Source organism: Oncorhynchus kisutch, linkage group LG18, assembly GCF_002021735.2.
Source record: "Oncorhynchus kisutch isolate 150728-3 linkage group LG18, Okis_V2, whole genome shotgun sequence".
Lineage (NCBI taxonomy): Eukaryota > Metazoa > Chordata > Actinopteri > Salmoniformes > Salmonidae > Oncorhynchus > Oncorhynchus kisutch.
In genome coordinates, this window is record NC_034191.2 from 29,647,803 (window position 1) to 29,673,077 (window position 25,275).

The window sequence follows — 25,275 nt, forward strand, 5'->3', positions numbered from 1 at the left end:
TGCAGACACAGACACAAAAGTGAGCAGTTCAGTCATCTGCACCCAATACAACTAGCCTTCAAAATATTCTTATAGCCTACAGTACATATTCTTAACTTTGTTTGTTGATTGATTTCCATTGAATTTTGTTCATTTTCTGTTTTAGAAAGATTTGCACAAATATGAAAAGATAGATCTTTTCATATTCATAAAAAACTATCAATTTAGATCATACAAAGGACAACCCTTGAGACCTTTACATTTATCAGTTATGTGCCTGCACCTGCTGTCCTTTCAAATTCAAATCTAAATGTTTCAGTTGGTTAGCTAGGTTCCTGCAAGAACCCCCACCAACTAAGGAGGTTCCTCAAATAACATTTTGAGGGCAATTTTCAGTGCATTGAACCTTAAGGTTCTTCAAAGAACCCTTGGTGAACCCCACATTTTTTGAATGTATAGTCTGCGATTCGAAAAACAACCCAACAACATCCCCGAGACATGTTTTGGTATTCAGCTGAGGGATGGTGCTGGAGAAAGTTTTAACGCCTTTCAAATTCTTTAGGTTGTGATGAAGACGTGTGCTAACCTCATAAGGCATTCCTAAGTCATTTTCTTCAAGAATCAACAGGTAAATATCAAGAATTGAAATGACCATTGAACAGATTCCCAGATCCCAGACTATTTCAGGTGAAACTGTGAACAATATGAAATCTGTTGTAAGGATCAGTGGTGATGTCGGAACAGAATAGAACAAGACGTATAGATCCAGGTTGTTTGGCACTGGCAAACCAAGCGTAATACACACCCTTATTATGAGCCTGGCCAGGCCAGAGGGGTATAATTCAAAGCAGGATCAAGAATTAGCCAGACAACTTTTATAAGCAACCAGAAATAACTATTGATTTTCTGGGTCATTAAGAAAGTTAAACTTAGATATATGTTTTTGGTTGTTGAGTCAATTAGACCATGCTCACTTCAAGTTTATCTTTCCAAAAAAGTTATTTCAGAATATTTAGCAGATAGGCCTTACCGGTATGCAGTGCCGATGAAATAAATACTTCCAAATCTGAATACTTCTACAGTACATTTCTTACATATAGCAGATATAGTTTTGAGAAAATCAAATGTGTTACAATATTATGTTTTAAAATGTATTCTTGATCTTTCAAGTTTGACCTGAAATGATTTAATGTTTTTTCAAGGTGAAGATGCTTCTATATGGAGTTAATGTGGATAACCAGCTTTATCTTGTAGGCCTGTGTGATGTATGCAACAAAGTATTTATGCAGTCAATGCAAACTATCAATCAAAGGCATTAGCATATTAAGTACTGTATGAAACATGACTTTATTTTCAGTGTAAAAGTAATACATTTTTTTTTTAAGTATATATTTTTTGTTTATTTAACTAGGCAAGTCACTTACTATTTACATAAACACCATCTACATACAGAATACATAAACTACATACATCATGATACACAACAACATGCATGGACTTTGATAACATTCATATATTACAACAATAAGTCATATGAATCTAGATTTTTGCTGTATTTCTTTAGTAATAACAGGTGCAAGTACTAGACGTTTCAGTCATTCAATCAACATTGTCCTGTGTTTTTTACTAAATCAAATAATCTGAGGACATTCTGATTCTGTCAATAAAAACATAAATGAAAATAAACAATTAGCAAATGTTGATGAACAACAGGACAAACTTACATCGTGTATTGACACCATATTTCATGCATTCAGTCCATTAGATTATTCTGGTACTTTGATCAAAATACCTTATATGACCTTATATGACCTGACCATCCTAGTTAGAGTTGATCTATATCGTTGATCTATATTGATCTATATTGCACCCTTCCCCCAACATGTCCCCTTCAGTAGTGTGGCAAAAACTAAGGCACATAAGGTAAGAATGCAATGCAAGAAATGCATTTTGGACATATTTCATAATGTATCTAGTTCCCACAACATTTCATGACATTCTGTAGATGATTGGTTTATTTATGAGCACCAATTTTGTATTTGGTTATGTTCTACTAAGGCCTGTTTTCTATGAATACATAATGGCAAACATTTTGCATCGACAGCAGGCAACATTTAATCTTATTATATCTTTTGAAGAGACTGTAGTGAGTGGAATATCACTTAGATCTGGATCCTCTATGTTTCTAAAAACCTAAATATTTACAACATTCATTATGTGTTATGATTGGAGTCCAGTCACTCTATCAACTTGCTTGGATGAAATAATTAGTCTGAGCAAATACTGTCAGTATTCTTTCAAACATTGACATTCACACATACATTTACAATCTCGGGCATCAATGACTTCATTATAAGGCAGAAGACGGGCACAACTTCTAAGCATCTTTCGTTGTCGTAACTCACCATCCTAGTGTGTGACTCCCTGGCCATGCTAGCAGTTACTATCCTAGTGTGTGACTCCCTGGCCATGCTAGCAGTTACTATCCTAGTGTGTGACTCCCTGGCCATGCTAGCAGTTACTATCCTAGTGTGTGACTCCCTGGCCATGCTAGCAGTTACTATCCTAGTGTGTGACTCCCTGGCCATTCTAGTATTTACCATGCTAGAGGCTTTTTAACCTGCTCTAACATGCTTTGAATGTTCTTAGGTTATTCTCAGTGACAGTGGGGAAACTACTGTCTACTTACTGATAACTCTTTGTCCATTAGGGCTCGTATCTGGTCCTTGTTTCCAACACACCATGGTCTTGAATTCTAATACTCTACTGAAGTCTACTATATAAGATTACTGAGTGTTCAGCCTGTCCTGTTTTGCTTGGTACTCTATCTACCAAGACTGATAGTTCCACTCAGTAGTGTTCCACCAGCTTGTTCTTGCCTTGATGACTCAACTCGCCTTCTTCAATGGCCAGCTGGTCAAGACATTTCTGTGCTATGTGCCAGTCCTCCAAGGTGAAGCAACAGACATTCCAGCTTACTATTTGCCTGGCTGTGTCGCCTTGCCCCGTCGAAGCCAGTTTCTCCAGGGGGACTGGGGCTTCTCTTGCCCAGCTTCTGAGGTCCAGGAAGCGGGGGAGGAGGAGGGCCGGCGGGGCCTGGTGGAGGAAGCTGTGCTGGGTCTCCTCCAGAAGGACATGGGGTTAGAGGCAGGCTTCTTCTCGACCTGCTCCAACTGCTGCTGGGTCCTCAGCTGCTGGTTGATGATGATCTGGATATCGTCCTGTAGAAAATAAGTAAGAACATTACACCTCTGTTGATAATTTTTATTTATTTATTTCACCTTTATTTAACCAGGTAGGCTAGTTGAGAACAAGTTCTCATTTGCAACTGCGACCTGGCCAAGCAATTCGACACATACAACAACACAGAGTTACACATGGAATAAACAAAACATACAGTCAATAATACAGTAGAACAAAAGAGCCTGATTACACTTTACATACATTTTAAATGCAAAAGCTGGATATAACAAGAGATTAAATACGCTTCTAATAGCATGAGGTTGAAATTGTGGGAAAGTTTCAATCGTCTTTATTGAACTGGTCAGTTACAGTGAATGTGTTGCCATGTCTTCATATGACCACTAGAGGGGAGTAGTCACCAAGCAGATGGCCTGGCACTAGCACCATGACTCAGCAGTAGACTAGAGTAGTAGAGAGACTCTTCTAGTCTTGGCCACCTGTCGTTTTGTTCAGATCCCTTCACTCCAACTTAGAGGGCTGTTTAAAGGTTGCTGTGTCCCTAACATCAGTGAGGATACTACAGTTAAAGAGCAGTCTCTATGGAACACTAGATTTCTGACTCTGTGACCAGCGATTAGATTACATTGAGACTATAGGAGGTGCCCTAAAGATAATAGGCTTAATAATATTTTCACAGAGCTTATGAAAGTGCCCTAATGTGTTACAAGAGTGCAAGAGAGGAGCAGAGGAAGGGAGAGACAGAAATAGGATAAAGAGAAATCCAGAGATGGAGAGAGAGAGAAAGAGAGACAGAGAGAGAGTGAGGGGGGGGGGGGGGGGGGGGTGACAGAAACAGAGACAGACAGAGAGACCGTGGAAACCCACCTGCCAGGCCTCTAGCTCCTGAGACAGCTCCAACTTGCGTTGTATAGCCTCCAGCAGCTGGTTGTTCAGACACATCATGTCATTCTTACTCCTCACCAGCTCCGCCTCCATCAGGTTCTTCCTGTCATGATGTAACAGCGGGACAAACACATGTTAGGTCACAGTGACATCATCATAGATTCATAGCAAACAAATATGGCAATTTTCCAACGACAACCCGGCACAGGGACATATCTTACACGTACACATAAAATAGCATGAACAACGTATAAATGCAACATGTCATTTTAAGAATGACAAATGCTGTGTGAAAATTACATTGACAGAAATTACAAAGAGTGAAAATAATTCAATGATAAAGACAGAAAATAACTAAACGATAAAGGCAAAACCACACCTACTTAGCTATGGCTTCATCTCTATCTCTGATGGCCTGTTGGGCCACCTCTTCTTCATCCTGTCTGTTTCCGAGCCTCAGCCTCAGCTCAGCATTCTCTTCCTGGAGCTGGGAGATTTTAAAGGAGGGGAGAGGACAAGAGAGAATATAGTGAACTGAAACCAGAGTCCAATATAAGCAACTCCAATGTCTTGGGTTCAACTCTTGCTGTATCAAGAACTCATAACCAAAATGACCACAAGGTGGTGCACAAACCACACACACTGAGATGAGCCAATGTAACCACGACTAAAGCAGAGTATTCAGTGTCTGTGGTACTTAGTTATGTCCAAATTAGGTTAAAATTACATTAGAGGGCATAGTTTCTAGCCTGGGGTGATGAGTGAACACACAGGACAGGTGGGTGTTGTGTTATAAAACAGAAGCTCATGGTATTTACTGGACATTCAGAACTGTAGACTGACTGTCATTGTACCGAAAAACCCCTCTCACTCTCTCTCCAGCCCAGTCCCCAGCTCCTAGAGCCCCACACAAATAGACCAGCAACACAGAAACTCATTTCAATCAGCGGTGGAAAAAGTTCCTAATTGTCATACCTAAGTAAAGATACCTTAATAGAAAATGATCCAAGTATAAGTGAGTCACCCAGTAAAATAGTACTTGAGTAAAAGTCTAAAAGTATTTGGTTTAAAATATACTTAAGTATCAAAAGTAAATGTAATTGCTCAAATATACTTAAGTATCAAAAGCAAACGTAAAAGTATAAATTAATTAATTCCTTATATTAAGCAAAACAGGCGGCACAATTTCTTGTCTTTTTTATTTATCGATAACCAGCGGGACACTCCAACACTCAGACATGATTTAAAACCAAGCATTTGTGTTTAGTGAGTCCACCAGATCAGAGGCAGTATAGAAGAGCAGGGATGTCAGGGAAAATGTATGGCGTAAAAAGTACATTCTTTTCTTTATGAATGGCAAAAATATAAATAAAGTACAGTACAGATAAAAACTACTTAAGTCCTTTCAAGTATTTTTACTTAAGTACTTTACACCACTGCTTTTATTGTGTCTAAATCTAAATCTCTATGGAACGCAGGCTTGACTGACACTTAATGTCTCTGTCTCCGAGGGGATGAATCAGGACTTTGTTGTCAGGGCCGGCAATCCATGTGAGAACCCAGGCACTGCACTGAGGACTCTGAACAATGAGCCCTCGTGTGCTGGGCTGAGCAGACTGTAAGAGGTGGAGGTGATTTAGTAGTATCTATGTATCAGTGTTGACCTTGTTGCTGTACCTGTTGTCCATCTCATATTCAGCTCAGTTCTCCTGTAGACGATGTTCATTTCCATCTTCTGTTAGTGCTTTTCGTTTCATCCTTTGGTTATTTTCCTTTTTTGTCTGATATTATCATGATTTCACCAGTCTCGTTTCCCTTTCCCTCTCTATGACCAGTGTAGGCACTAAAACTAGGGGAAACAACACTTGCATTGTTTTGACAGGCACTTTCCTGGAAAAGTGGGGTTCCCAGTGGGAATAATAAACCTTACCTGCTGTGATCTGTGAAGCATTCAACATTCCCAACCACTCCTCTCCCAGATCGCAGCCAGAGGCTTCTAACAACAATGTCTCAACAGAGAGGCAATCCAAGAACCACAGCACTGACATAACTCCAACGTCATCTGTCCTTATACCGGTCCATAGTATTGTATGACACAAACACAATAGCACCTTACAGGTAAGGTAGACTGTGGTGTTTCTGTCTTTCAACCTCTAACAACAGAGCATATATTAATTAAGTGGGGAAATTGAATAAAGGCTTTGCATTTAGGCCAGGAAGTGTATTTCTTTGCCGTGTTTTTTTGCAGTGCCTTGTTGCATACAGGATGCATGTTTTGGAATATTTGTACTGCCTATATACTGCCTTTCTTTATGAGGCATTTGAAAAGCATTTGAAAAGCTCCCTGGTCTTTGCAGTTTAATCTTAAAATTCTATACTTGACTGGGGGACCTTGCTGATGTTGTATGTATGGGGGACAGAGGAAGGAGCAGTTATTCAAAAATAAAGTCAACCCCTATTACTTGCATGTAACTTATTATGAGATGTGCTTCTTGTATTAATGGTTATTGTATTGCTTCTTGTATCCCCCCCCAAATGGATTTGAATGGATGGGACGGTAGGCACAGATCGAGCTTTTGATGCAGTTTTAGCACATTTGGGGATTTTAAGCATAACAACCTTTAGACAACAGCTTTTTTTTTCTATTAAAAAAAGCTTCCCTGCCTGCACATCACTGGTCTATTGTTAGAGTTAGTTAGCTTGCCCTGATTAGTGGCTTGGTTTCAAGGAAGACATCTCACCTGTGGGATGTGGGTGTGGTTGGCCAGTTTCTGAGCTAAACCCTTTAACTGTAGGAGCATGGCCTGCAGATCTCCTTCCTCCTGACCTATAAACTCTGACCTCTCTGGAGTCTTCACTACCCGGGTCAGGGGTCGCAGGAGCTCCAGGATGGACAGAACCTCCTGGGTCATCTATTGGAGAGAGAACAGAGAGAAAGAGAGAGCGAAACAGAGAGATGAGATTCAAATTTAAACTAAATCAAATTGTATTGGATAGCGTTTACAACAAAAACATTTTAACCCAGGTAAACCGGCCTAAACCTGTCCGCCTATAACAAGCAGTAGCACCGTGGCAAGGAGAAAACGCATGTGAAAGATAATAAGACTAATGAGACTATGGTGTGTTAGGTCAATAAGTTCGGTGTTATTTTACCACTACAGTATGAATGTGTAGCTCAAGGCCACTGCATTATGTTCAGCCTAAATTATGACTAGTCTTCTTTCCTTTCAAAAGTGTCAAACTCATTCCTGAGGAGAAAAGGTAAAAGAATAGTAAAAGTGGGTTAACAATATTAAAAAGTTGGTGATCCCATTTTCTTGAAATGTACACTTCTTAGGCTTAGATGACATCAGAGGAAGGAACATTGTTCAGGGCTGTGTTAATTATTTATATAACACGATGGTTGAGTCATATACAGTGCCTTCGGAAAGAATTAAGATCCCTTGACTTTTTCCACATTTTGTTACGTTACATACTTATTCTAAAATTGATTACATTTTTAAAAATCCTCAGCAATCTATACACAATACCCCTTAATGACAAAGCCAAAATTGATTTGTAGAATTTTTTTGCTAAACAAAAAATAAATACTTTATTTACATAAATTTGAGATTCGAAACATTTTGCTCAGGTGCATCCTGTTTCCATTGATCATTCTTGAGATGTTTCTACAACTAGATTGGAGTCCACCTATGGTAAATTCAATTGATTCGACATGATTCTGTCTATATAACGTCCCACAGTTGAAAGTGCATGTCCGAGCAAAAACCAAGCCATGAGGTCGAAAGAATTGTCCGTAGAGATGCGAAACAGCATTGTGTCGAGGCACCGATCTGGGGAAGGGTAACAAAACAATTCTGCAGCATTGAAGGTCCTCAAGAACACAGTGGCCTCCATCATTCTTAAATTCTTAGAGCTGGTCGCCAGGCCAAACAGAGCAATCGGTAGAGAAGGGCCTTGGTCAGGGAAGTGACCAAGAACCCGATGGTCACTCTGACAGAGCTCTCTGTCAGAGAGCTTCGGGACAAGTCTGTGAATGTCCTTGAGTGACCCAGCCAGAGCCCGGACTTGAACCTGATCGGACTTGAACCTGAACATCTCTGGAGAGACCTGAAAATAGCTGTGCAGCAACGCTCCCCATCCAACTTGACAGCGTTTGAGAGGATGTGCAGAGAAGAATGGGAGAAATTCCCCAAATACAACGCTTGTAGTCTCGTACACAACAAGTATCGATGCTGTAATCACTGCCAAAGGTGCTTCAACAAAGTACTTAGTAAAGGGTATGAATACTTCAGTAAATGCAATATTTTCGTTTTTTATTGTTTATAAATAAAATATTTTTTTTTTGCTTCGTCATTATGGGTTATTGTGTGTAGATTGATGAGTTGGGGAAAAAAAAAACAATTTAATCAATTTTAGAAAAAGGCTGTAACAACAAAATGTGGAAAAGGTAAAGGGGTCGGAATACTTTCCGAAGGCACTACACCTCACCTCACTACCTAATCGGTCTTTCCCTAGCGCTTTTATGAGTCAAAGATCACGGTTTCTTTCTTTGAGACTACTGAGTTCTATAGGAAAAAACCTTCCATGGGTATAACCCCTTTAACACAAAACCTGACTGAATGTGTGTGCTCTCTGACAGTGAGCGGTGGAAAGATCCATCTAGCTTATGTGGTTCAACCAAACAGGAAATGTAGGCTAGCGAATGACTCATGGGTGCACTAAAACATCAGTTTCCTGGTATGGAACAAAACAAATTGAAATAATGACAGAATCAGGCAGTCAAAATGTGGTATAATTTGTCTCTTTCTTTCTTACCTTTTATGCTTGGTTTCAAGCATTCATTATCACAATGTTTTCTACTAATTGTAACCTGTACTCAGGAGCTGTATTACACCTCAGTAGCTAGCGGCAAAGCTCTTGCAAGAGGTAGGTACTGTACCATCACACAGAGTCACCAAGAACATATCCAGAATGTTATGTTGCTATGTATCATTCTTCCATTACAGTGTAGTGGGAATATTTAAGTGATCAACACAAAATATTTTGCATAGAGTTTCTGTAATACACATCATTTCCAGTGTTCAATTTGTGACACTCAAGGTGCAGACTGACGGTCACTAGACTTGACGCTGAATGTTATGGATTATTCAAATATCTGTCGATAGTGATTGACGCCAGACTGAAGGTACAAGGGCAGAGGACACACGGATTGTTCACTATTGTATTGATGACATTCTATGGACACTGTGCGATTCTGTAGAAGCTGACAAAGTTACTGCCTTTTTGTTTTGACTTCCTACAATTAGGATATAAAGGGCCTGTGTCCAAGAGGCTGGTGTTTAAAGAGGCTGGTGCAACTTGTAATCAAGTCCAAGAGGCTGGTGCAACTTGTAATCAAGTCCAAGAGGCTGGTGCAACTTGTAATCAAGTCCAAGAGGCTGGTGCAACTTGTAATCAAGTCCAAGAGGCTGGTGCAACTTGTAATCAAGTCCAAGAGGCTGGTGCAACTTGTAATCAAGTCCAAGAGGCTGGTGTTTAAAGAACATTTGGTGCTATCTGTCTGATGAGGATATAAAGGCCAGTTAGACATGTTCTCTGCTTCTGTGCTGGTTGGTGTCCTTCTGTAGCAACTTGTAATCAACCAGATAGATTTTTGAAAGACTGCTATCCTTTTTGTTCACCTGGAAATTCCTTTTACATACCGTGAATGGACTTTGATTGCATATCTCTCTTTATCTTTCTAACACCTCATACTGTATACACCTTTTAAGAAAAAGGGTTCCAAAAGGGTTCTTTGTCTGTCCCCAAAGGAGAACCCTTTTTGGCTCCAGGTAGAACCCTTTTTGGTTCCATGTAGAACCCTTTTGGGTTCCATGTTAACCCTCTGTGGAAAGGGTTCCACATGGAACCTAAAATGGTTTAACCTGGAACCAAAAAGGGTTCTCCTATATGTACCAAGTCTATGTATGTACCAAGAGTATTAACCCAGGATAAGTGTACTAAATCTTGCCTTTGTCCTAGGTACCCCGTCTCTTATGTCCGAAGAACTCTTTTAGGTTCTAGATAGCACCTTTTTTTCTAAGAGTGTATAGATAAATATCACAACAATCTAGACATCTAACTCTGATACAGTGGGGCAAAAAAGTATTTAGTCAGCCACCAATTGTGCAAGTTCTCCCACTTAAAAAGATGAGAGAGGCCTGTAATATTCATCATAGGTACACTTCAACTATGACAGACAAAATGAGAAAAGAAATCCAAAAAATCACATTGTAGGATTTTTTATGAATTTATTTGCAAATTATGGTGGAAAATATGTATTTGGTCACCTACAAACAAGCAAGATTTCTGGCTCTCACAGACCTGTAACTTCTTCTTTAAGAGGCTCCTCTGTCCTCCATTCGTTACCTGTATTAATGGCACCTGTTTGAACTTGTTATCAGTCATCAGTACTTGCTGTCTCTGCCTGGCCGGTTCCCCTCTTTCCACTGGGATTCTCTGCCTCTAACCCTATTACAGGGGCTTTTAGAGTCACTGGCTTGCTGGGGCTCTCTCATGCCGTCCCTGGAGGGGGTGCGTCACCTGAGTGGGTTGATTCACTGTTGTGGTCATCCTGTCTGGGTTGGCGCCCCCCCCTTGGGTTGTGCCGTGGCGGAGATCTTTGTGGGCTATACTCAGCCTTGTCTCAGGATGGTAAGTTGGTGGTTGAAGATATCCCTCTAGTGGTGTGGGGGCTGTGCTTTGGCAAAGTGGGTGGGGTTATATCCTTCCTGTTTGGCCCTGTCCGGGGGTGTCCTCGGATGGGGCCACAGTGTCTCCTGACCCCTCCTGTCTCAGCCTCCAGTATTTATGCTGCAGTAGTTTATGTGTCGGGGGGCTGGGGTCAGTTTGTTATATCTGGAGTACTTCTCCTGTCCTATTCGGTGTCCTGTGTGAATCTAAGTGTGCGTTCTCTAATTCTCTCCTTCTCTCTTTCTTTCTCTCTCTCGGAGGACCTGAGCCCTAGGACCATGCCCCAGGACTACCTGACATGATGACTCCTTGCTGTCCCCAGTCCACCTGGCCATGCTGCTGTTCCAGTTTCAACTGACCTGAGCCCTAGGACCATGCCCCAGGACTACCTGACATGATGACTCCTTGCTGTCCCCAGTCCACCTGGCCATGCTGCTGCTCCAGTTTCAACTTCCACCTGACTGTGCTGCTGCTCCAGTTTCAACTGTTCTGCCTTATTATTATTCGACCATGCTGGTCATTTATGAACATTTGAACATCTTGGCCATGTTCTGTTATAATCTCCACCCGGCACAGCCAGAAGAGGACTGGCCACCCCACATAGCCTGGTTCCTCTCTAGGTTTCTTCCTAGGTATTGGCCTTTCTAGGGAGTTTTTCCTAGCCACCGTGCTTCTACACCTGCATTGCTTGCTGTTTGGGGTTTTAGGCTGGGTTTCTGTACAGCACTTTGAGATATCAGCTGATGTACGAAGGGCTATATAAATAAATTTGATTTGATTTGATAAAAGACACCTGTCCACAACCTCAAACAGTCACACTCCAAACTCCACTATGGCCAAGACCAAAGAGCTGTCAAAGGACACCAGAAACAAAATTGTAGACCTGCACCAGGCTGGGAAGACTGAATCTGCAATAGGTAAGCAGCTTGGTTTGAAGAAATCAACTGTGGGAGCAATTATTAGGAAATGGAAGACATACAAGACCACTGATAATCTCCCTCAATCTGGGGCTCCACGCAAGATCTCACCCCGGGGGGTCAAAATTATCACAAGAACGGTGAGCAAAAATCCCAGAACCACACAGTGGGACCTAGTGAATGACCTGCAGAGAGCTGGGACCAAAGTAACAAAGCTTACCATCAGTAACACACTATGCCGCCAGGGACTCAAATCCTACAGTGCCAGACGTGTCCCCCTGCTTAAGCCAGTACATGGCCAGGCCCGTCTGAAGTTTGCTAGAGAGCATTTGGATGATCCAGAAGAAGATTGGGAGAATGTCATATGGTCAGATGAAACCAAAATATAACTTTTTGGTAAAAACTCAACTCGTCGTGTTTGGAGGACAAAGAATGCTGAGTTGCATCCAAAGAACACCATACCTACTGTGAAGCATGGGGGTGGAAACATCATGCTTTGGGGCTGTTTTTCTGCAAAGGGACCAGGACGACTGATCCGTTTAAAGGAAAGAATGAATGGGGCCATGTATTGTGAGATTTTGAGTGAAAACCTCCTTCCATCAGCAAGGGCATTGCAGATGAAACGTGGCTGGGTCTTTCAGCATGACAATGATCCCAAACACACCGCCCGGGCAACAAAGGAGTGGCTTCGTAAGAAGCGTTTCAAGGTCCTGGAGTGGCCTAGCCAGTCTCCAGATCTCAACCCCATAGAAAATCTTTGGAGGGAGTTGAAAGTCCGTGTTGCCCAGCAACAGCCCCAAAACATCACTGCTCTAGAGGAGATCTGCATGGAGGAATGGGCCAAAATACCAGCAACAGTGTGTGAAAACCTTGTGAAGACTTACAGAAAATGTTTGACCTCTGTCATTGCCAACAAAGGGTATATAACAAAGTATTGAGATAAACTTTTGTTATTGACCAAATACTTATTTTCCACCATAATTTGCAAATAAATCCATAAAGAATCCTACAATGTGATTTTCTGTATTTTTTTTCCTCATTTTGTCTGTCATATTTGAAGTGTACCTATGATGAAAATTACAGGCCTCTCTCATCTTTTTAAGTGGGTGAACTTGCACAATTGGTGGCTGACTAAATACTTTTTTGCCCAACTGTTTGTACTAAGATTATGTATGCATGAAAGGGTATTAAACCCAGGATAAGTGTGCTAACCATTGCCTTTGTCTTATGTCTCTTATGTCCTATGCCCCCTGTCTCTTATATCCGTGGTCCTCTGTCTCTTATGCCCCAGGTCCCATGTCTCCTAGTTTCTATAGTGTTACCTGTTCTCTGTCATGACCCAAGCCCATGGTGTCCAGACTGGTCTCCAGCTCAGACAGTAAGGATGTGTTTCCATGGCTACTCCTGTACTGCAGAGAGACCTCCTCCTGCAGCTCCTCCACCTGGACCTGAAGCTGCTGGGAACGCCCCCTCGCAGCCGCAGCCTCCTGCCATGCCTCCGTCAGCTACCCACACACAGAGAGGGGCACACACACACACACACACACACACACACACAGAAAAACACACAGAGGGAAACACACACAAAGAGAGATACATAAGGTCTGGTCAGTGTGATCTAAAATCAACCACATTATTCAAACACAATGAGATTCAGACCCCATCAGTCTGAGTATTGCAAAGCAGATCTAGCTCTAGAAACACACAAGTATACATAACATGCAAATGTCATCCATAAATCACATATTAGACAACATGTGCACAATATCAACATACAGTGCTATTGTAAAGTTATGTCAAAAATGTAAACTGACATGCCAGAGTCCAGCCTGGTGCAGAAACTCCACTATGGCCCGTGTGGAATCCAGCATTGCAAGTTGAAATGACATGTGACAATGGGAGGGATGAGTCTATTGTAAAGCAAAGTTTTCCGTAGATCAGAGGTTCCCAAACTTTTTATCCCCGGCCCCCCTTTCGCGCACCACATCTATTTCAAAGGCACAAGCACTGTTCATGACACAAACTGTTCACACCCCTTTTGTGGGCAGAGAGAACATTTTGCAGGTTTAAAACTTATTTACTGCAATTCTACACATTTTGTCATGGGGTGCAAAGAAAACGTTGCCGTTTTAAAGCAAATGTTCTTGTAATTTTACACATCTTTTACACATCACTCTGTTGTTAAACCCCAATTACCAACAGTGTATCCCAGGGTCACAGTCACTTAGACAAGTGTGCACTATTGACGTGATATTAGTGAGTAAGGACAAAGGACAAAGATACCAAAACTAAATTATGTGTGTATACCTGTTGGCTCTGCTGCTGGTTGTGTTGGTCCTGTAGAGCGGAGCGTGTGTGTAGGGAGGCCAGTCTGTCCCGTAGGTCTGCGTTCTCCTGACACACACTCTCCAGCTGCTCCTCTAGAGCCTGGCCCCTCTGGGACAGACGCACCACCTGGACACACACAAGGAGCGAGACAAAGTGTGTGTGTGTGTGTTTTTGTTTAACAATCCTTGTGGAGACCAGAAGTCTATAGAAAATAGGATTTTGGATGGGAATCATTTATTTGGCTCCCACAAGGATAGCAATGCAAAACTGTGTGTGTACGTGTGTGCGTGTGCGTAGCCTACCTGCTCACTCATGGCACTGAGCAGCTCCTCATGCTGTGGTCTGTTAGGGTGGCCTCTCTGACGGAGCTCCAGTTTCAGGGTCTGCAGTTGACTGGTCATTGCCCTCTCCACCTCCATCGCCTAGACCGCAGCACAGACAGACACCAGAGACAGGTATTAGATATACATAGAGAGACAGGGGAGGCAAGAGAAACAGGCACCAGGTTTAGGAGACATGGAATACCTGAGACTAAAATAGTAGAGACATTTAAGTCACTAGATATTAGATCCAGAGATAAATATCTAAAATATAGACATAATATGAGGAAGTGTAATTTTAAATAAGTGAATCTGTATTATTGGTTGCTGTTAGCTACGCTGCAAATGGAAAACTAAGATCACATACTACAGTCAAAGGAATGGTTCTTGCCTCCAGCACATGTGCTTATGTTTTTGTTATAACAAAATAACTAGAAACATCTCTCTGTGGGACCAGTGTTCCATTAACTACCAGATGGCATAGTAAGCTATTATTGACATATGCCTACACAAAAGGTACTATCTAGAACCTAAAAGTGTACTTTGGTTGTCCCCATAGGGGAACCCTTTGAAGAACCATTTTTGGATTCAGGTAGAACCCTTTTGAGTTCCATGCAGATCCCTTAACATAGATGGTTCAAAATGGAACCCCAAATAGTTCTACCTGGAACTAAAAAGGGTTCTCCTATGGGGACAGCCGAAGAACCCTTTTGGAACCCTATTTTCTAAGAGTGTACCAAGAGAATTGAGGAAAGTAAAAGTTCTCCCTTTCTAAAAAGGTTATATGCCATAGGTTCCAATGTAAAACTCATTTTGTGTAGTTGAATGAGCACTGACGGACAGAAACAAAAACAGGGGGCATGTAGACACACACTATAAGGGGAGTGGCAAGGATGCATGCTTGTGTCAGTCAGCCCCAGAGTCCCGCCCGCGGCTTATCTTGGAACGAATACGGACAATGGGGCAAGCGGCCCACTAGGAATCCACAGAGGGATGCTCCATTTTTTAGGGACACAAAATCAAATACAATACCCCACTACTGAGCTACAAGACTTGACCTTCCCTTGTCTAAACTATGATGCACATAGAAGCTGATTCCTACTGCAGTAGTAGACCCCCAAGAGCCCTCTCAGAGTGGTGGGACAAAGCATTCCCCTGGGATGGGAGGACTCATAGATAACATTAGCACACGCATCATGGGAGTAAACCCCTCAATGGAATGAGTGATAGATGTATATCTTCTCCAATGATAGATCTTCCTGGCGCTTCCCTCTCTACACGGCGTGACGCTGTCTGAGTCAAAGGTCAAAAAAGGGGGCCTCAAATTGCATGTCTAATTCTACATAAACGTAAATCAGGAGTGAGGGATATAACAGGTGCCATCACTATGGAAATCAAAGTATATCCTGTTGGCAAAATCCCAAAGAAAAGTGCAGGTGTTTCAGGTTACAGAGTAATTTTATTGGTGTCTAAATCTAAAGTTGAAAACCTTAGCTAAACTCTTTTAGGCTGAATGTCTTTTTCACCTGTAGAATGGCATGATTCATCACACCAGTGATCAAAAGTAATCTTATTCACTTCCTTGTTTGAGACATGTGCATTTGTTTCTTTCCTTATGTTGGAAAAATAAATGATTTCCTTGAAGGCCTTTTCCTGTAAGTTAGATTGGACAATAACGTCATTTCTGAAAAGGTACTAACAAACAGATATATTTAATCAACCAAGAGTTGTTCTCATTTCCAGCTTATCAAACCGCAAACATACTCCCTTCAGAGTAACGTGTTCCTTCGCCAAACGTATGTGTACATCATGTTATTTCAATGCAAGTGTTTGACTTGAGCTTCCACAGAACATCTGTATGAAGTATACTAGAATCAACAGAAGTGAATGCTAGACTCTGGGTGAAGCATTGTTCACAGAGGAATACGGATTAGGTATTCTGTGGAACAGTGAGGCCAAGATCCATCAATACTTTTGTATCATGTCCATGTTCACATTCAAAACTGCTGACAGGATAGAGAATGTAAAAAAAAACAATGACACTGCCAGGCAGTCACAGATGTCTAAATACTAATTTCCTCTCACACTCAAATGTTTGAATAACCTTCATAGATGCAGCAAAACCTGATAACGAACCAGTTTCTGACTGGCAAAGATCAACATAGTTTTCACACTTCCTTTACAACTGAGGTGAACAGCAACAGTAAGCATATCTAGTGGTCTCTAGAGATGATTATTAGCTGAAAGGGATTTCTGTTTTCCTGGTAGTGTGACCATCGGTTGTTTTATGGATGTTAGTTTAATACCTGGTAGTCAAGGTGATATATCGAAGCTCTTTGAGTGGTAACCTCCCTCCCCCTGATTCCTGTCATGCTCTGACTAATTTCTCACACTACAGTTACACCCATCAGACCCTGGTAATATAGAACCACTTCAACCACACATACAATCCCATTCAGGCACCGTTGTACACATACCCTATTGAAATCTCTCTTTTGGTACACTGATTGTAGTTATACAAACCACCATTCAGAAATTAAACACATCGATGCCCCCCCCCCTCTCTCACATACACACTCACCATGCCAGGCAGTGCTGTACACCTGGAGAGAGGGGTACCACCACCGTTCACTACCACGTCCGGTAAGAAGACGTCAGCGACTGGACCGAGAGAAACACTCTTCAAACCTTTCCTCTCCACAACAACAGCTTCTGAAGTACTACTCTCTAGCTGTTCTTTTACTTTAAAATGTCCAGAGAACTCAGAGTCATCCATGGTGGAAGCCAGTCAGCAGAATGAACCCACTTCTCTCCACTTCCTCCTCTTCCAGAACTCAGATAGAGAGCTCCTGTAAATATAACGTTTTCTGTGAGTGATAAATAGAAAATATGTCCTCTACATCTTCTGACCACAGGGTGGTGACGATCATGGTTCCTCTGTCTGAACTGAAGAATACTGAGCAGACAAAGGGAGGTTGTGCTTTTTTCCATTGACTTATGTCCATGCACTGGAATGAAGTTAGATATTCAACTTCCACACTTAAGACAAGCACAGAGTCCAGGTGGTTAGTCATGTGTTTCACTAACTGTAAGTTTACGTCACAATCATAAAATTCAACAATGCAAAACAACATCCTTGTTGTTAGTTGGCACAGAACTAGTCTAGCGGCCCACTCAAGGTTGCTAGCCTAGTACACAATTGCCTGTTATTTAGCCAATCAGTTCTTCTACTGTACCTACAAAACTGATAAGAGACTATAAAATACCTAATTGACTGCAACGGAAAGCTTCCAGTCTTAGGTATTATGGTTTTCACCTACACAGCATTTATAGGGATAACCCAGGACCTCACCTTTACAAAAAAAAGTGTTGTAGGGTTAGTATTAGGTATCATTGTGGATATAGTTATAATAAAGTAAACATGAGTCACATTGAAGCATGAGTACACAGCCTGACAGCTGTGGTTTTCCAATCACGTGGTCTAGGTCTTCTACAGCTCAGAGCCACATGGCTCAGTATACAATTAATTCCAGTGATGACAGATACAATTCATAGACCAATTTCAGATATGAGACTTTTCCCAAGGTCCACTGATGTCTCCCTGCTCTGAAGACCTAGATCACATTCAAATTGAGTTAACATTCTTTCAGTCCCACTCCATACTCCTCTTTATAAAATGTTGGCATCCACTCCTATAGCCTCCCAGCTAGATGGGTTGCCTTTAGACAATGTACCTTAACGACATTCATGTAATAAGATCCTGACCTATCACCTGATCCTGAACTGTTGAAGTGGTTTCACTTAATCACAGGTTTGTTTTTTATCTACATTTTATTGCTTATATGTACAGTCTGTGTATTACTTAGCTACTACTACTATGTATTACCTAATATCTTTGGCCTTGCTTTATACAGCGGTAGTCTTAGTACAGTACATTTATTTTCAGTAGGTAGATTGGGTAACACCCCACCTGATCGCTGTTGGCGCTATCCCCAGGCATAGAGTGGTTAGGTTTCACTAAGGTTAATGTGTTACTACAATGACTGGCTTTTATTTACTTTAATAGAGAAATATTTTCACATGTCACTTTATATGACCAAAATAACAAAGGGTCTTATATACAGCATTCTTTCTTTTATTTAACCTTTATTTAACTAGGCATGTCAGTTAAGAACAAATTCGTATTTACAATGACGGCCTACCAAAAGGCAAAAGGCCTCCTGCGGGGACGGGGGCTGGGATAAAAAATATATATATATAGGACATAACACACATCACAATAAGAGAGACAACACTACATAAAGAGAGACCTAAGACAACAACATAGCATGGCAGCAACACAACATGACAACAACATGGTAGCAGCACAAGAAATGGTACAAACATTATTGGGCACAGACAACAGCACATAGGGCAAAAAGGTTGAGGCAGCAATACATCACACAAAGCAGCCACAACTGTCAGTAAGAGTGTCCATGATTGAGACTTTGAATTAAGAGATTGAGATAAAAGGTTAGCCTTCCTTGCTGGGCTTATTGCTAGCGAATTAAATAAATGTAGTTTCAGTCTGTTTACATCCATTTGGTGCTTAATGAACATGACCCAGGTGTGAAGGGGTGGTAGGTACTCACGGTGCTGAGCTGTTCTCTGAGGCGCTGGGTGTGTTCTGCGTCTTCCTCCTGGGCCCTGGTCTTGTCCCTCTCTGCGTCGGTCAGGGCCTGGGTCAGCCTGGCCACCTGGCCACTCAGATCCCTCATGTCTCTCTCCAGTTCCCCAACCTGGCTCACCCACCCAGACTGGCAACCCTCCAGCTTCAACCGCAGATCATGCCTGCTCTGCTCCAACTCCTATGGGCAACACATAACAAACAGATGGGCAGAGTGAATGTGTGCCAATGGGGGTCTCTTTGGTCTGTGATTAGGAGACTGATACCACTGCTATTTCATTCTAATCCATGATATTACTGAAAGAGAACATTAAGAGTATTTGTACAGTAGCTATTGCTGTGTTATTATTGTGTACTTATTGAAGATAGGTGATGCATAATTGGTATTTCAAAAGTCTGGTACACCTCTGTTATCTTTTTATTGTAACTATAAACTCTACAGAGCTCACAGCATTGAAGACCAGACATGGTTAGACTATGACATAATGACAAGTGTGTAATATACTTTCTGTAATAGAAACTATAATTATTTCATAATAGTAAACCAATAAATCAGTTTGGTGACTGGTCTATATAATATTCCATGTTTTTGCCCCTCTGATGCCTAGACAGCCCTACATTAGATCTATCCATCCACACAGACAGCAGTAAAACTGTCTCTGAAACATCTCCTAATGTGGATTCATCCCTGGCTGTTAAAGACACTTATTGGATCTAGGAAAGCTACAGCCCTCTCTGGGAAGCTTATAAAATTCCAGCATTGCAGTAAGAGAAACATTGTAAATCTGAGAGACTGGGTGACAACCGTAACTACATTACTTCATGGAGGGGGGGGGGACAAAAAAAAATTCCCACTCATACAGGAGCAATAAAGGCCTAGTTCACACATTTTGTGATTATTATGACTTATTTTATTTTGATTTATCAGGGGGTGCCGCAGCAGCCTCAGCACCCCTACTTCCCACGGCTATTTATAAATTAATACTCTCCAGATACAGACAGGGCATCATATGTTTCCGGTGGTGTTTACTACATGGTCAGGCCTAATGGGAATGACGGTGCAACAAACTGCAGATGGCTCGAACTAGACCTGTCAAGGACTCAACAAGTACAGAAGGTGCACAAACAACAGAATGTGCTTGTTTTGTTCCTGAGAAGCTAGACAGACATTTGAGGAAGATGCAGACTGCAGGTCTAACACCCTTCCCTACCTGATGTTGGATTAAAGTTATATGCTTTTCCTCACATGGAGCGAGCAATTTACTGAATAAATCTCTGTGCTGTTTTAATGAGATGTCCATATTAATTAGCAACCCAGTGAGGGGGAAAGGGTGCGTGGAACTCAGGCTTATCACACAAACACAAAAGAGCTATTCAGAGAGCAGAGAAAGAGTGCAGTGTTATAACATTGGCCTTTGTTTTACGGGGAAGCTCAGACTCAGTACATTCTTATGACATCTCCTTTGAAGAGGGAAGTGCTAGCCTCCTTAGAGGATGGTCTTATTGGTTGTAGACCCCTAAGAATACTAGATCCATCCATCCACATGTTTGTGAATATTTTCAAAGGCCTACCTAAAAACCTTTCATTCTTTCTCAAGCCACAGGTGAACCTGAAGTTTAATAATTTGGGTGAAATTGCGCTGCTTTATAATTGCCTATTTATACATTGTATTATAAAGACTTGCATGATGTAAAGACTGTGAGGGAAAATGTTACATTTGTGCTTTTCTAATAACCAATTCGATTGGGTTCATGCAAGTGACTGATTTGATCGTGCCTGGGAGGAATTTTCACTATCGTAAAAGTAATTTGGCAGTACGCCCAGAACATTGCTTTGAGAAACGAAAGGGGTATCTCAGTTTCAAGGTCTCAGCTTGGAGAGAAGAAGCCTCGAGGTATTGGTCGGTCACAGACAGGAACCAAACGTTAACGATGAATTAATGATAAATAATGAATAATGTAAATCACGCAAATATAACTTGTCCGTGTAAGCAGTATATAAGAGAACTAACGGGACTGCCCCGGCAGAGCTCCCGACCGACGTGTACTATGGTGCATTAAGATTGTTGGAACCTTTCCAGCATGCTGATAATAAATAATTATTAATTTAAGACTGACTTCAGGTGTCCCAGCTGGTAATTTCCACAACTATTTGTTTGTTGTTGTTTACCTTGAATGATATGTCAACACATAGCAAATAAAATACAATTTTATTGGCCATGTACACTCTTAGAAAAAGGGGTTCCAAAACTGTTCTCCGGCTGTCCCCATAGGAGAACCCTTTTTGGTTCCAGGTTGAACCCTTTTGGGTTCCATGTAGAACAATCTGTGAGAAAGGGGTTCTACCTGACACCAAAAAGGATTCTTCAAAGTTTTTTATTTTATTTTTTCATTTCACCTTTATTTAACCAGGTAGGCTAGTTGAGAACACCTTTATTTAACCAGGTAGGCTAGTTGAGAACACCTTTATTTAACCAGGTAGGCCAGTTGAGAACACCTTTATTTAACCAGGTAGGCTAGTTGAGAACACCTTTATTTAACCAGGTAGGCCAGTTGAGAACACCTTTATTTAACCAGGTAGGCTAGTTGAGAACACCTTTATTTAACCAGGTAGGCCAGTTGAGAACACCTTTATTTAACCAGGTAGGCCAGTTGAGAACACCTTTATTTAACCAGGTAGGCCAGTTGAGAACACCTTTATTTAACCAGGTAGGCCAGTTGAGAACACCTTTATTTAACCAGGTAGGCCAGTTGAGAACAAGTTCTCATTTACAACTGCGACCTGGCCAAGATAAAGCAAAGCAGTGCACAAAAACAATGACACAGATTTACACATGGGATAAACAAACATACAGTCAACAACACAATAGAAAAATCTGTATACATTGTGTGCAAATTAAGTAAGGGGGTAAGGCAATAAATAGGCCAATAGTGGCAAAGTAATTACAATTTACACTGGGGTGATATATGTGCAGATGAGGATGTGCAAGTAGAAATACTGGTGTGCAAAAGAGCAGAAAAGCAAAAACAAATATGTGGATGAGGTAGGTAGTTGGTTGGATGGGCTATTTACAGATGGGCGGTGTACAGCTGCAGCGACCAGTAAACGGCTCTGACAGTTGACGCTTGAAGTTAGTGAGGGAGATATAAGTCTTCAACTTCAGTAATTTTTTTAATTCGTTCCAGTCATTGGCAGCAGAGAGGAGAACCCTTTGAACCCCCTCTTCAAATGGTTCTCCTGGGGAGACAGCCGAAGAACCCTTTTAGGTTCTAGATAGGGTATTTTTTTCAAAGAATGTACACATATTTTGCAGCTGTTGTAGTGTAACTGATGTGAAACGGCTAGCTAGTTAGCGGTGGTGCGCGCTAAATAGTTTCAATCGGTGACGTCACTTGCTCTGAGACCTTGAAGTAGTGGTTCGCCGCGGCTCTTGTGGAACGATGGGTAACCATGCTTCGAGGGTGACTGTTAACGTGTGCAGAGCGTCCCTGGTTCGCGCCCAGGTCGGGGCGAGGGGACGGACGTTAGTCTATACTGTTACAGGTTCAGCGAAATGCACCTTCTATCAATGGCTGTTAACATAGTCAAAAGATTAGTTGTTCCAGGGCATCTGTTGTCTGGAATGATTAGGGAAGGTAGAAACCAGTATCCTACTTAACTATTATGTTATATTTCTCCCAGTGATGAATCTGCTGTCACATAGTCGGATGAGAAATGCAAAAGAAAATGAGAAAAAAAAACTACCCTAAATATTTTTTTTAATAAACCATATCAAAATAAATCTTGAACAATAGTTTATAAATGGACTCATTTCATAGGCCTACTTTTCAAGATCTAAATTAGATGCGCTTTGTGAATCATGTTTTCATAAAATTTAAGATAGGAACAAGCGCGCATATTACACTTTCACTGGAGCGACCACAACAACCTTCATCATCTCGTACAACACACAGGGCTGCTTTTAACACTTCTCTCTTACCTCAAGTTTGTATGCATACTGTTCATTAAGTTTGTCGCTCTGTTCTTTCAACTGACGATTTTCCAAAAGCAATGCATTTCCCAGCTGGGCCGCCAAAAGGACTTCTTCCTCCTTTTGTTTCAAAGCAGCTAAAAGTTGATTGGGGTCTTGATAATCAGATATTTCTCCCGCATCATAATCAAAATAAAAACCATCCTCCAATTCCACTTTCATCTTCTTCGGTTTGAAACTCCATTCACCAAGTCGATCCATAGCTCCTGATTTAATGGAAATAGCCACATAATAATATATTACATTTCAAATCTAAAAAACTAAAATGGTGGCATATTTGTCAACTTAGTCATTCATATCCATTCCAATAACTATTTAGCAGTTACCTATGCCCCAGTGCGCAGCCTGTGCGCGAATGAACCTGTGGTTTGACAAGGCGGTCTCCAATATGATGCGAGTGAAAGTAGGCTGGTCCCCAGAGAATCCATTGCACCTACTTAAACCTGCGCGTCTGATGCGTCGCTGTGCAACAGTTACCTCCCCGAAGTCTGTTTGTTTATTATTGTTCAATGAATGACTAAATCAAATTGCTGTTCAATTGGCCTAACTGTGGAAGAGTAGCCTATTAGATACAGAGTACTAGATATTTGTTGACCTTCCCTCTCCCACTTCTTCATGATGCCTCTGTCTCAGGTATGTTCTCTTTCATGCCAGTGAGGCAGTCCTTGAACAAATGGCACCCTGTGTGGACAGATCCAGAGTCCCAGCCTAGGCTGGGTTGCAGCCCTGCCTGTGTCTGCATGTGGAATGTGTCCCGCTCCTTTGTATAGGCGCTACCCTGGGGTAGCCACAAGGCTACAATAGCCACTAGGCTTCAGGGAGCAGGGGCCAGCAGCACCACAATAAAAGACACAGCATCCTGAAGTATTGGAACTGCCATTGTTCCAGGGCATCTGTATATATGGCAGGGCCCCTAAAAGGAGTGTGCCGAAAGCATGACAGGATGCCACACATGGGCCCTAAGCACTAAATTTGGGGACTCAAGGACTAGGCTATACAGAGAGGTATCACAATATGAGGTCAACGAGGACACACTTATCCTTGCCTACTCAGAGTCAATGGTCTCTATAATAGACAGCACAATCACATTGTTTTTTTAATCCATTACTTTAACGTTAATTTAAAAGCTAATGCATCTCTGTGGGGTCTCTGATAAGTGAACAAATTGGTCCTATCAGCCTTCCTTGATTGCTGATCAGTCTAACTAGGTAGGCTACACTAGCCTTCTGTATGAAAGATTACGACAAAAGGACTGATCAAATTCAATGGTAATTCAACTTCTTTTTAGTCCAGATCAGGGATCGCCAACCCTGTTCCTGGAGAGCTACCCCTCTGTAGGTTTTTGCTCCAACCCCAGTTGTAACTAACCTGATGCAGCTGATCAACCAGCTAATTATTAGAATCAGAGGAGCTAGATTAGAATTGGAGTGAAAACCATCAGGAAGGTAGCTCTCCAGGACAGGGTTGGAGAGCCCTGGTCTAGATCAATACATTATAGAAATGTAATTGTGGAACCAATTACTCACTTCCTACCAATAGCCTACCTGATAACCTCAGTTAACCATAAGCATAAAAAACATCTGTAAACATTCCCATTTCAAATGTGAAACAAATTACACAGTCAACTCCACCCAGCCTGGTCTAATACACTAGACGTAACATAGTAAACGGTTGTGTGTTCTAAACTCATCATGGACAACTTTCGTATTTGAGCTAATTAGCAACTTTAACCTCCTAACATTAACCCCTAGCCTAGCTAAAGTTAGCATTAGCCACCTAGCCACAACAAATTGAAATTTGTAACATATCATACGTTTCCCAAATTAGTAATATATTGCACCAATTGCAATTCGTAACATATCACACGAACTGGAATTCGTAACATATCATACAAAATGGATGATGAACATCCACTAATTAATATACCATAAGAAACATAACATATCATACTAGTTTGAGTATCTCAGATGTACATTTTCTATGTTATGTCTACACCTGAGTCCAGGTTGCTCCACCTCCAACTCTTCCACCACCATTAGGATTCAACGCTTTATTTAATTGACTTAAAAACAAATATTGGCCTATGTAGGCTAGAATAAATAAATTAATATGCTAATGCTAATAATAATAATACTTCTTCCATTTCAAGTTTTTGACATTGAAAATACAAATGCACTGTTAACTCCCCACCAAAAAGTTTCACACTTGCATAA

General features: G+C 41.4%; 1 protein-coding gene across 2 annotated transcripts; it reads right to left on the reverse strand.

Annotated features, from left to right (window-relative positions):
• Positions 1 to 1,307: 1,307 nt before the first annotated feature.
• On the reverse strand, positions 1,308 to 23,507 carry LOC109875602 (BICD family-like cargo adapter 1). 2 transcript variants are annotated; one of them, XM_031796308.1, is made up of 10 exons: positions 23,389 to 23,507; positions 23,012 to 23,268; positions 18,997 to 19,212; positions 14,348 to 14,467; positions 14,025 to 14,171; positions 13,040 to 13,222; positions 6,807 to 6,977; positions 4,449 to 4,552; positions 4,048 to 4,168; positions 1,308 to 3,200 (listed from the first exon to the last, which is right to left on the reverse strand). In XM_031796308.1, the coding sequence occupies exons 2-10, from the start codon at positions 23,261 to 23,263 to the stop codon at positions 2,958 to 2,960; spliced, it is 1,557 nt and encodes a 518-aa protein (XP_031652168.1). In that variant the 5' UTR covers positions 23,264 to 23,268; positions 23,389 to 23,507; the 3' UTR covers positions 1,308 to 2,957. The 2 variants fall into 2 exon arrangements, with proteins under 2 accessions (XP_031652168.1, XP_020323560.1); XM_020467971.2 differs by lacking the exons at positions 18,997 to 19,212; positions 23,012 to 23,268; positions 23,389 to 23,507 and adding an exon at positions 16,947 to 17,364.
• Positions 23,508 to 25,275: the final 1,768 nt, after the last annotated feature.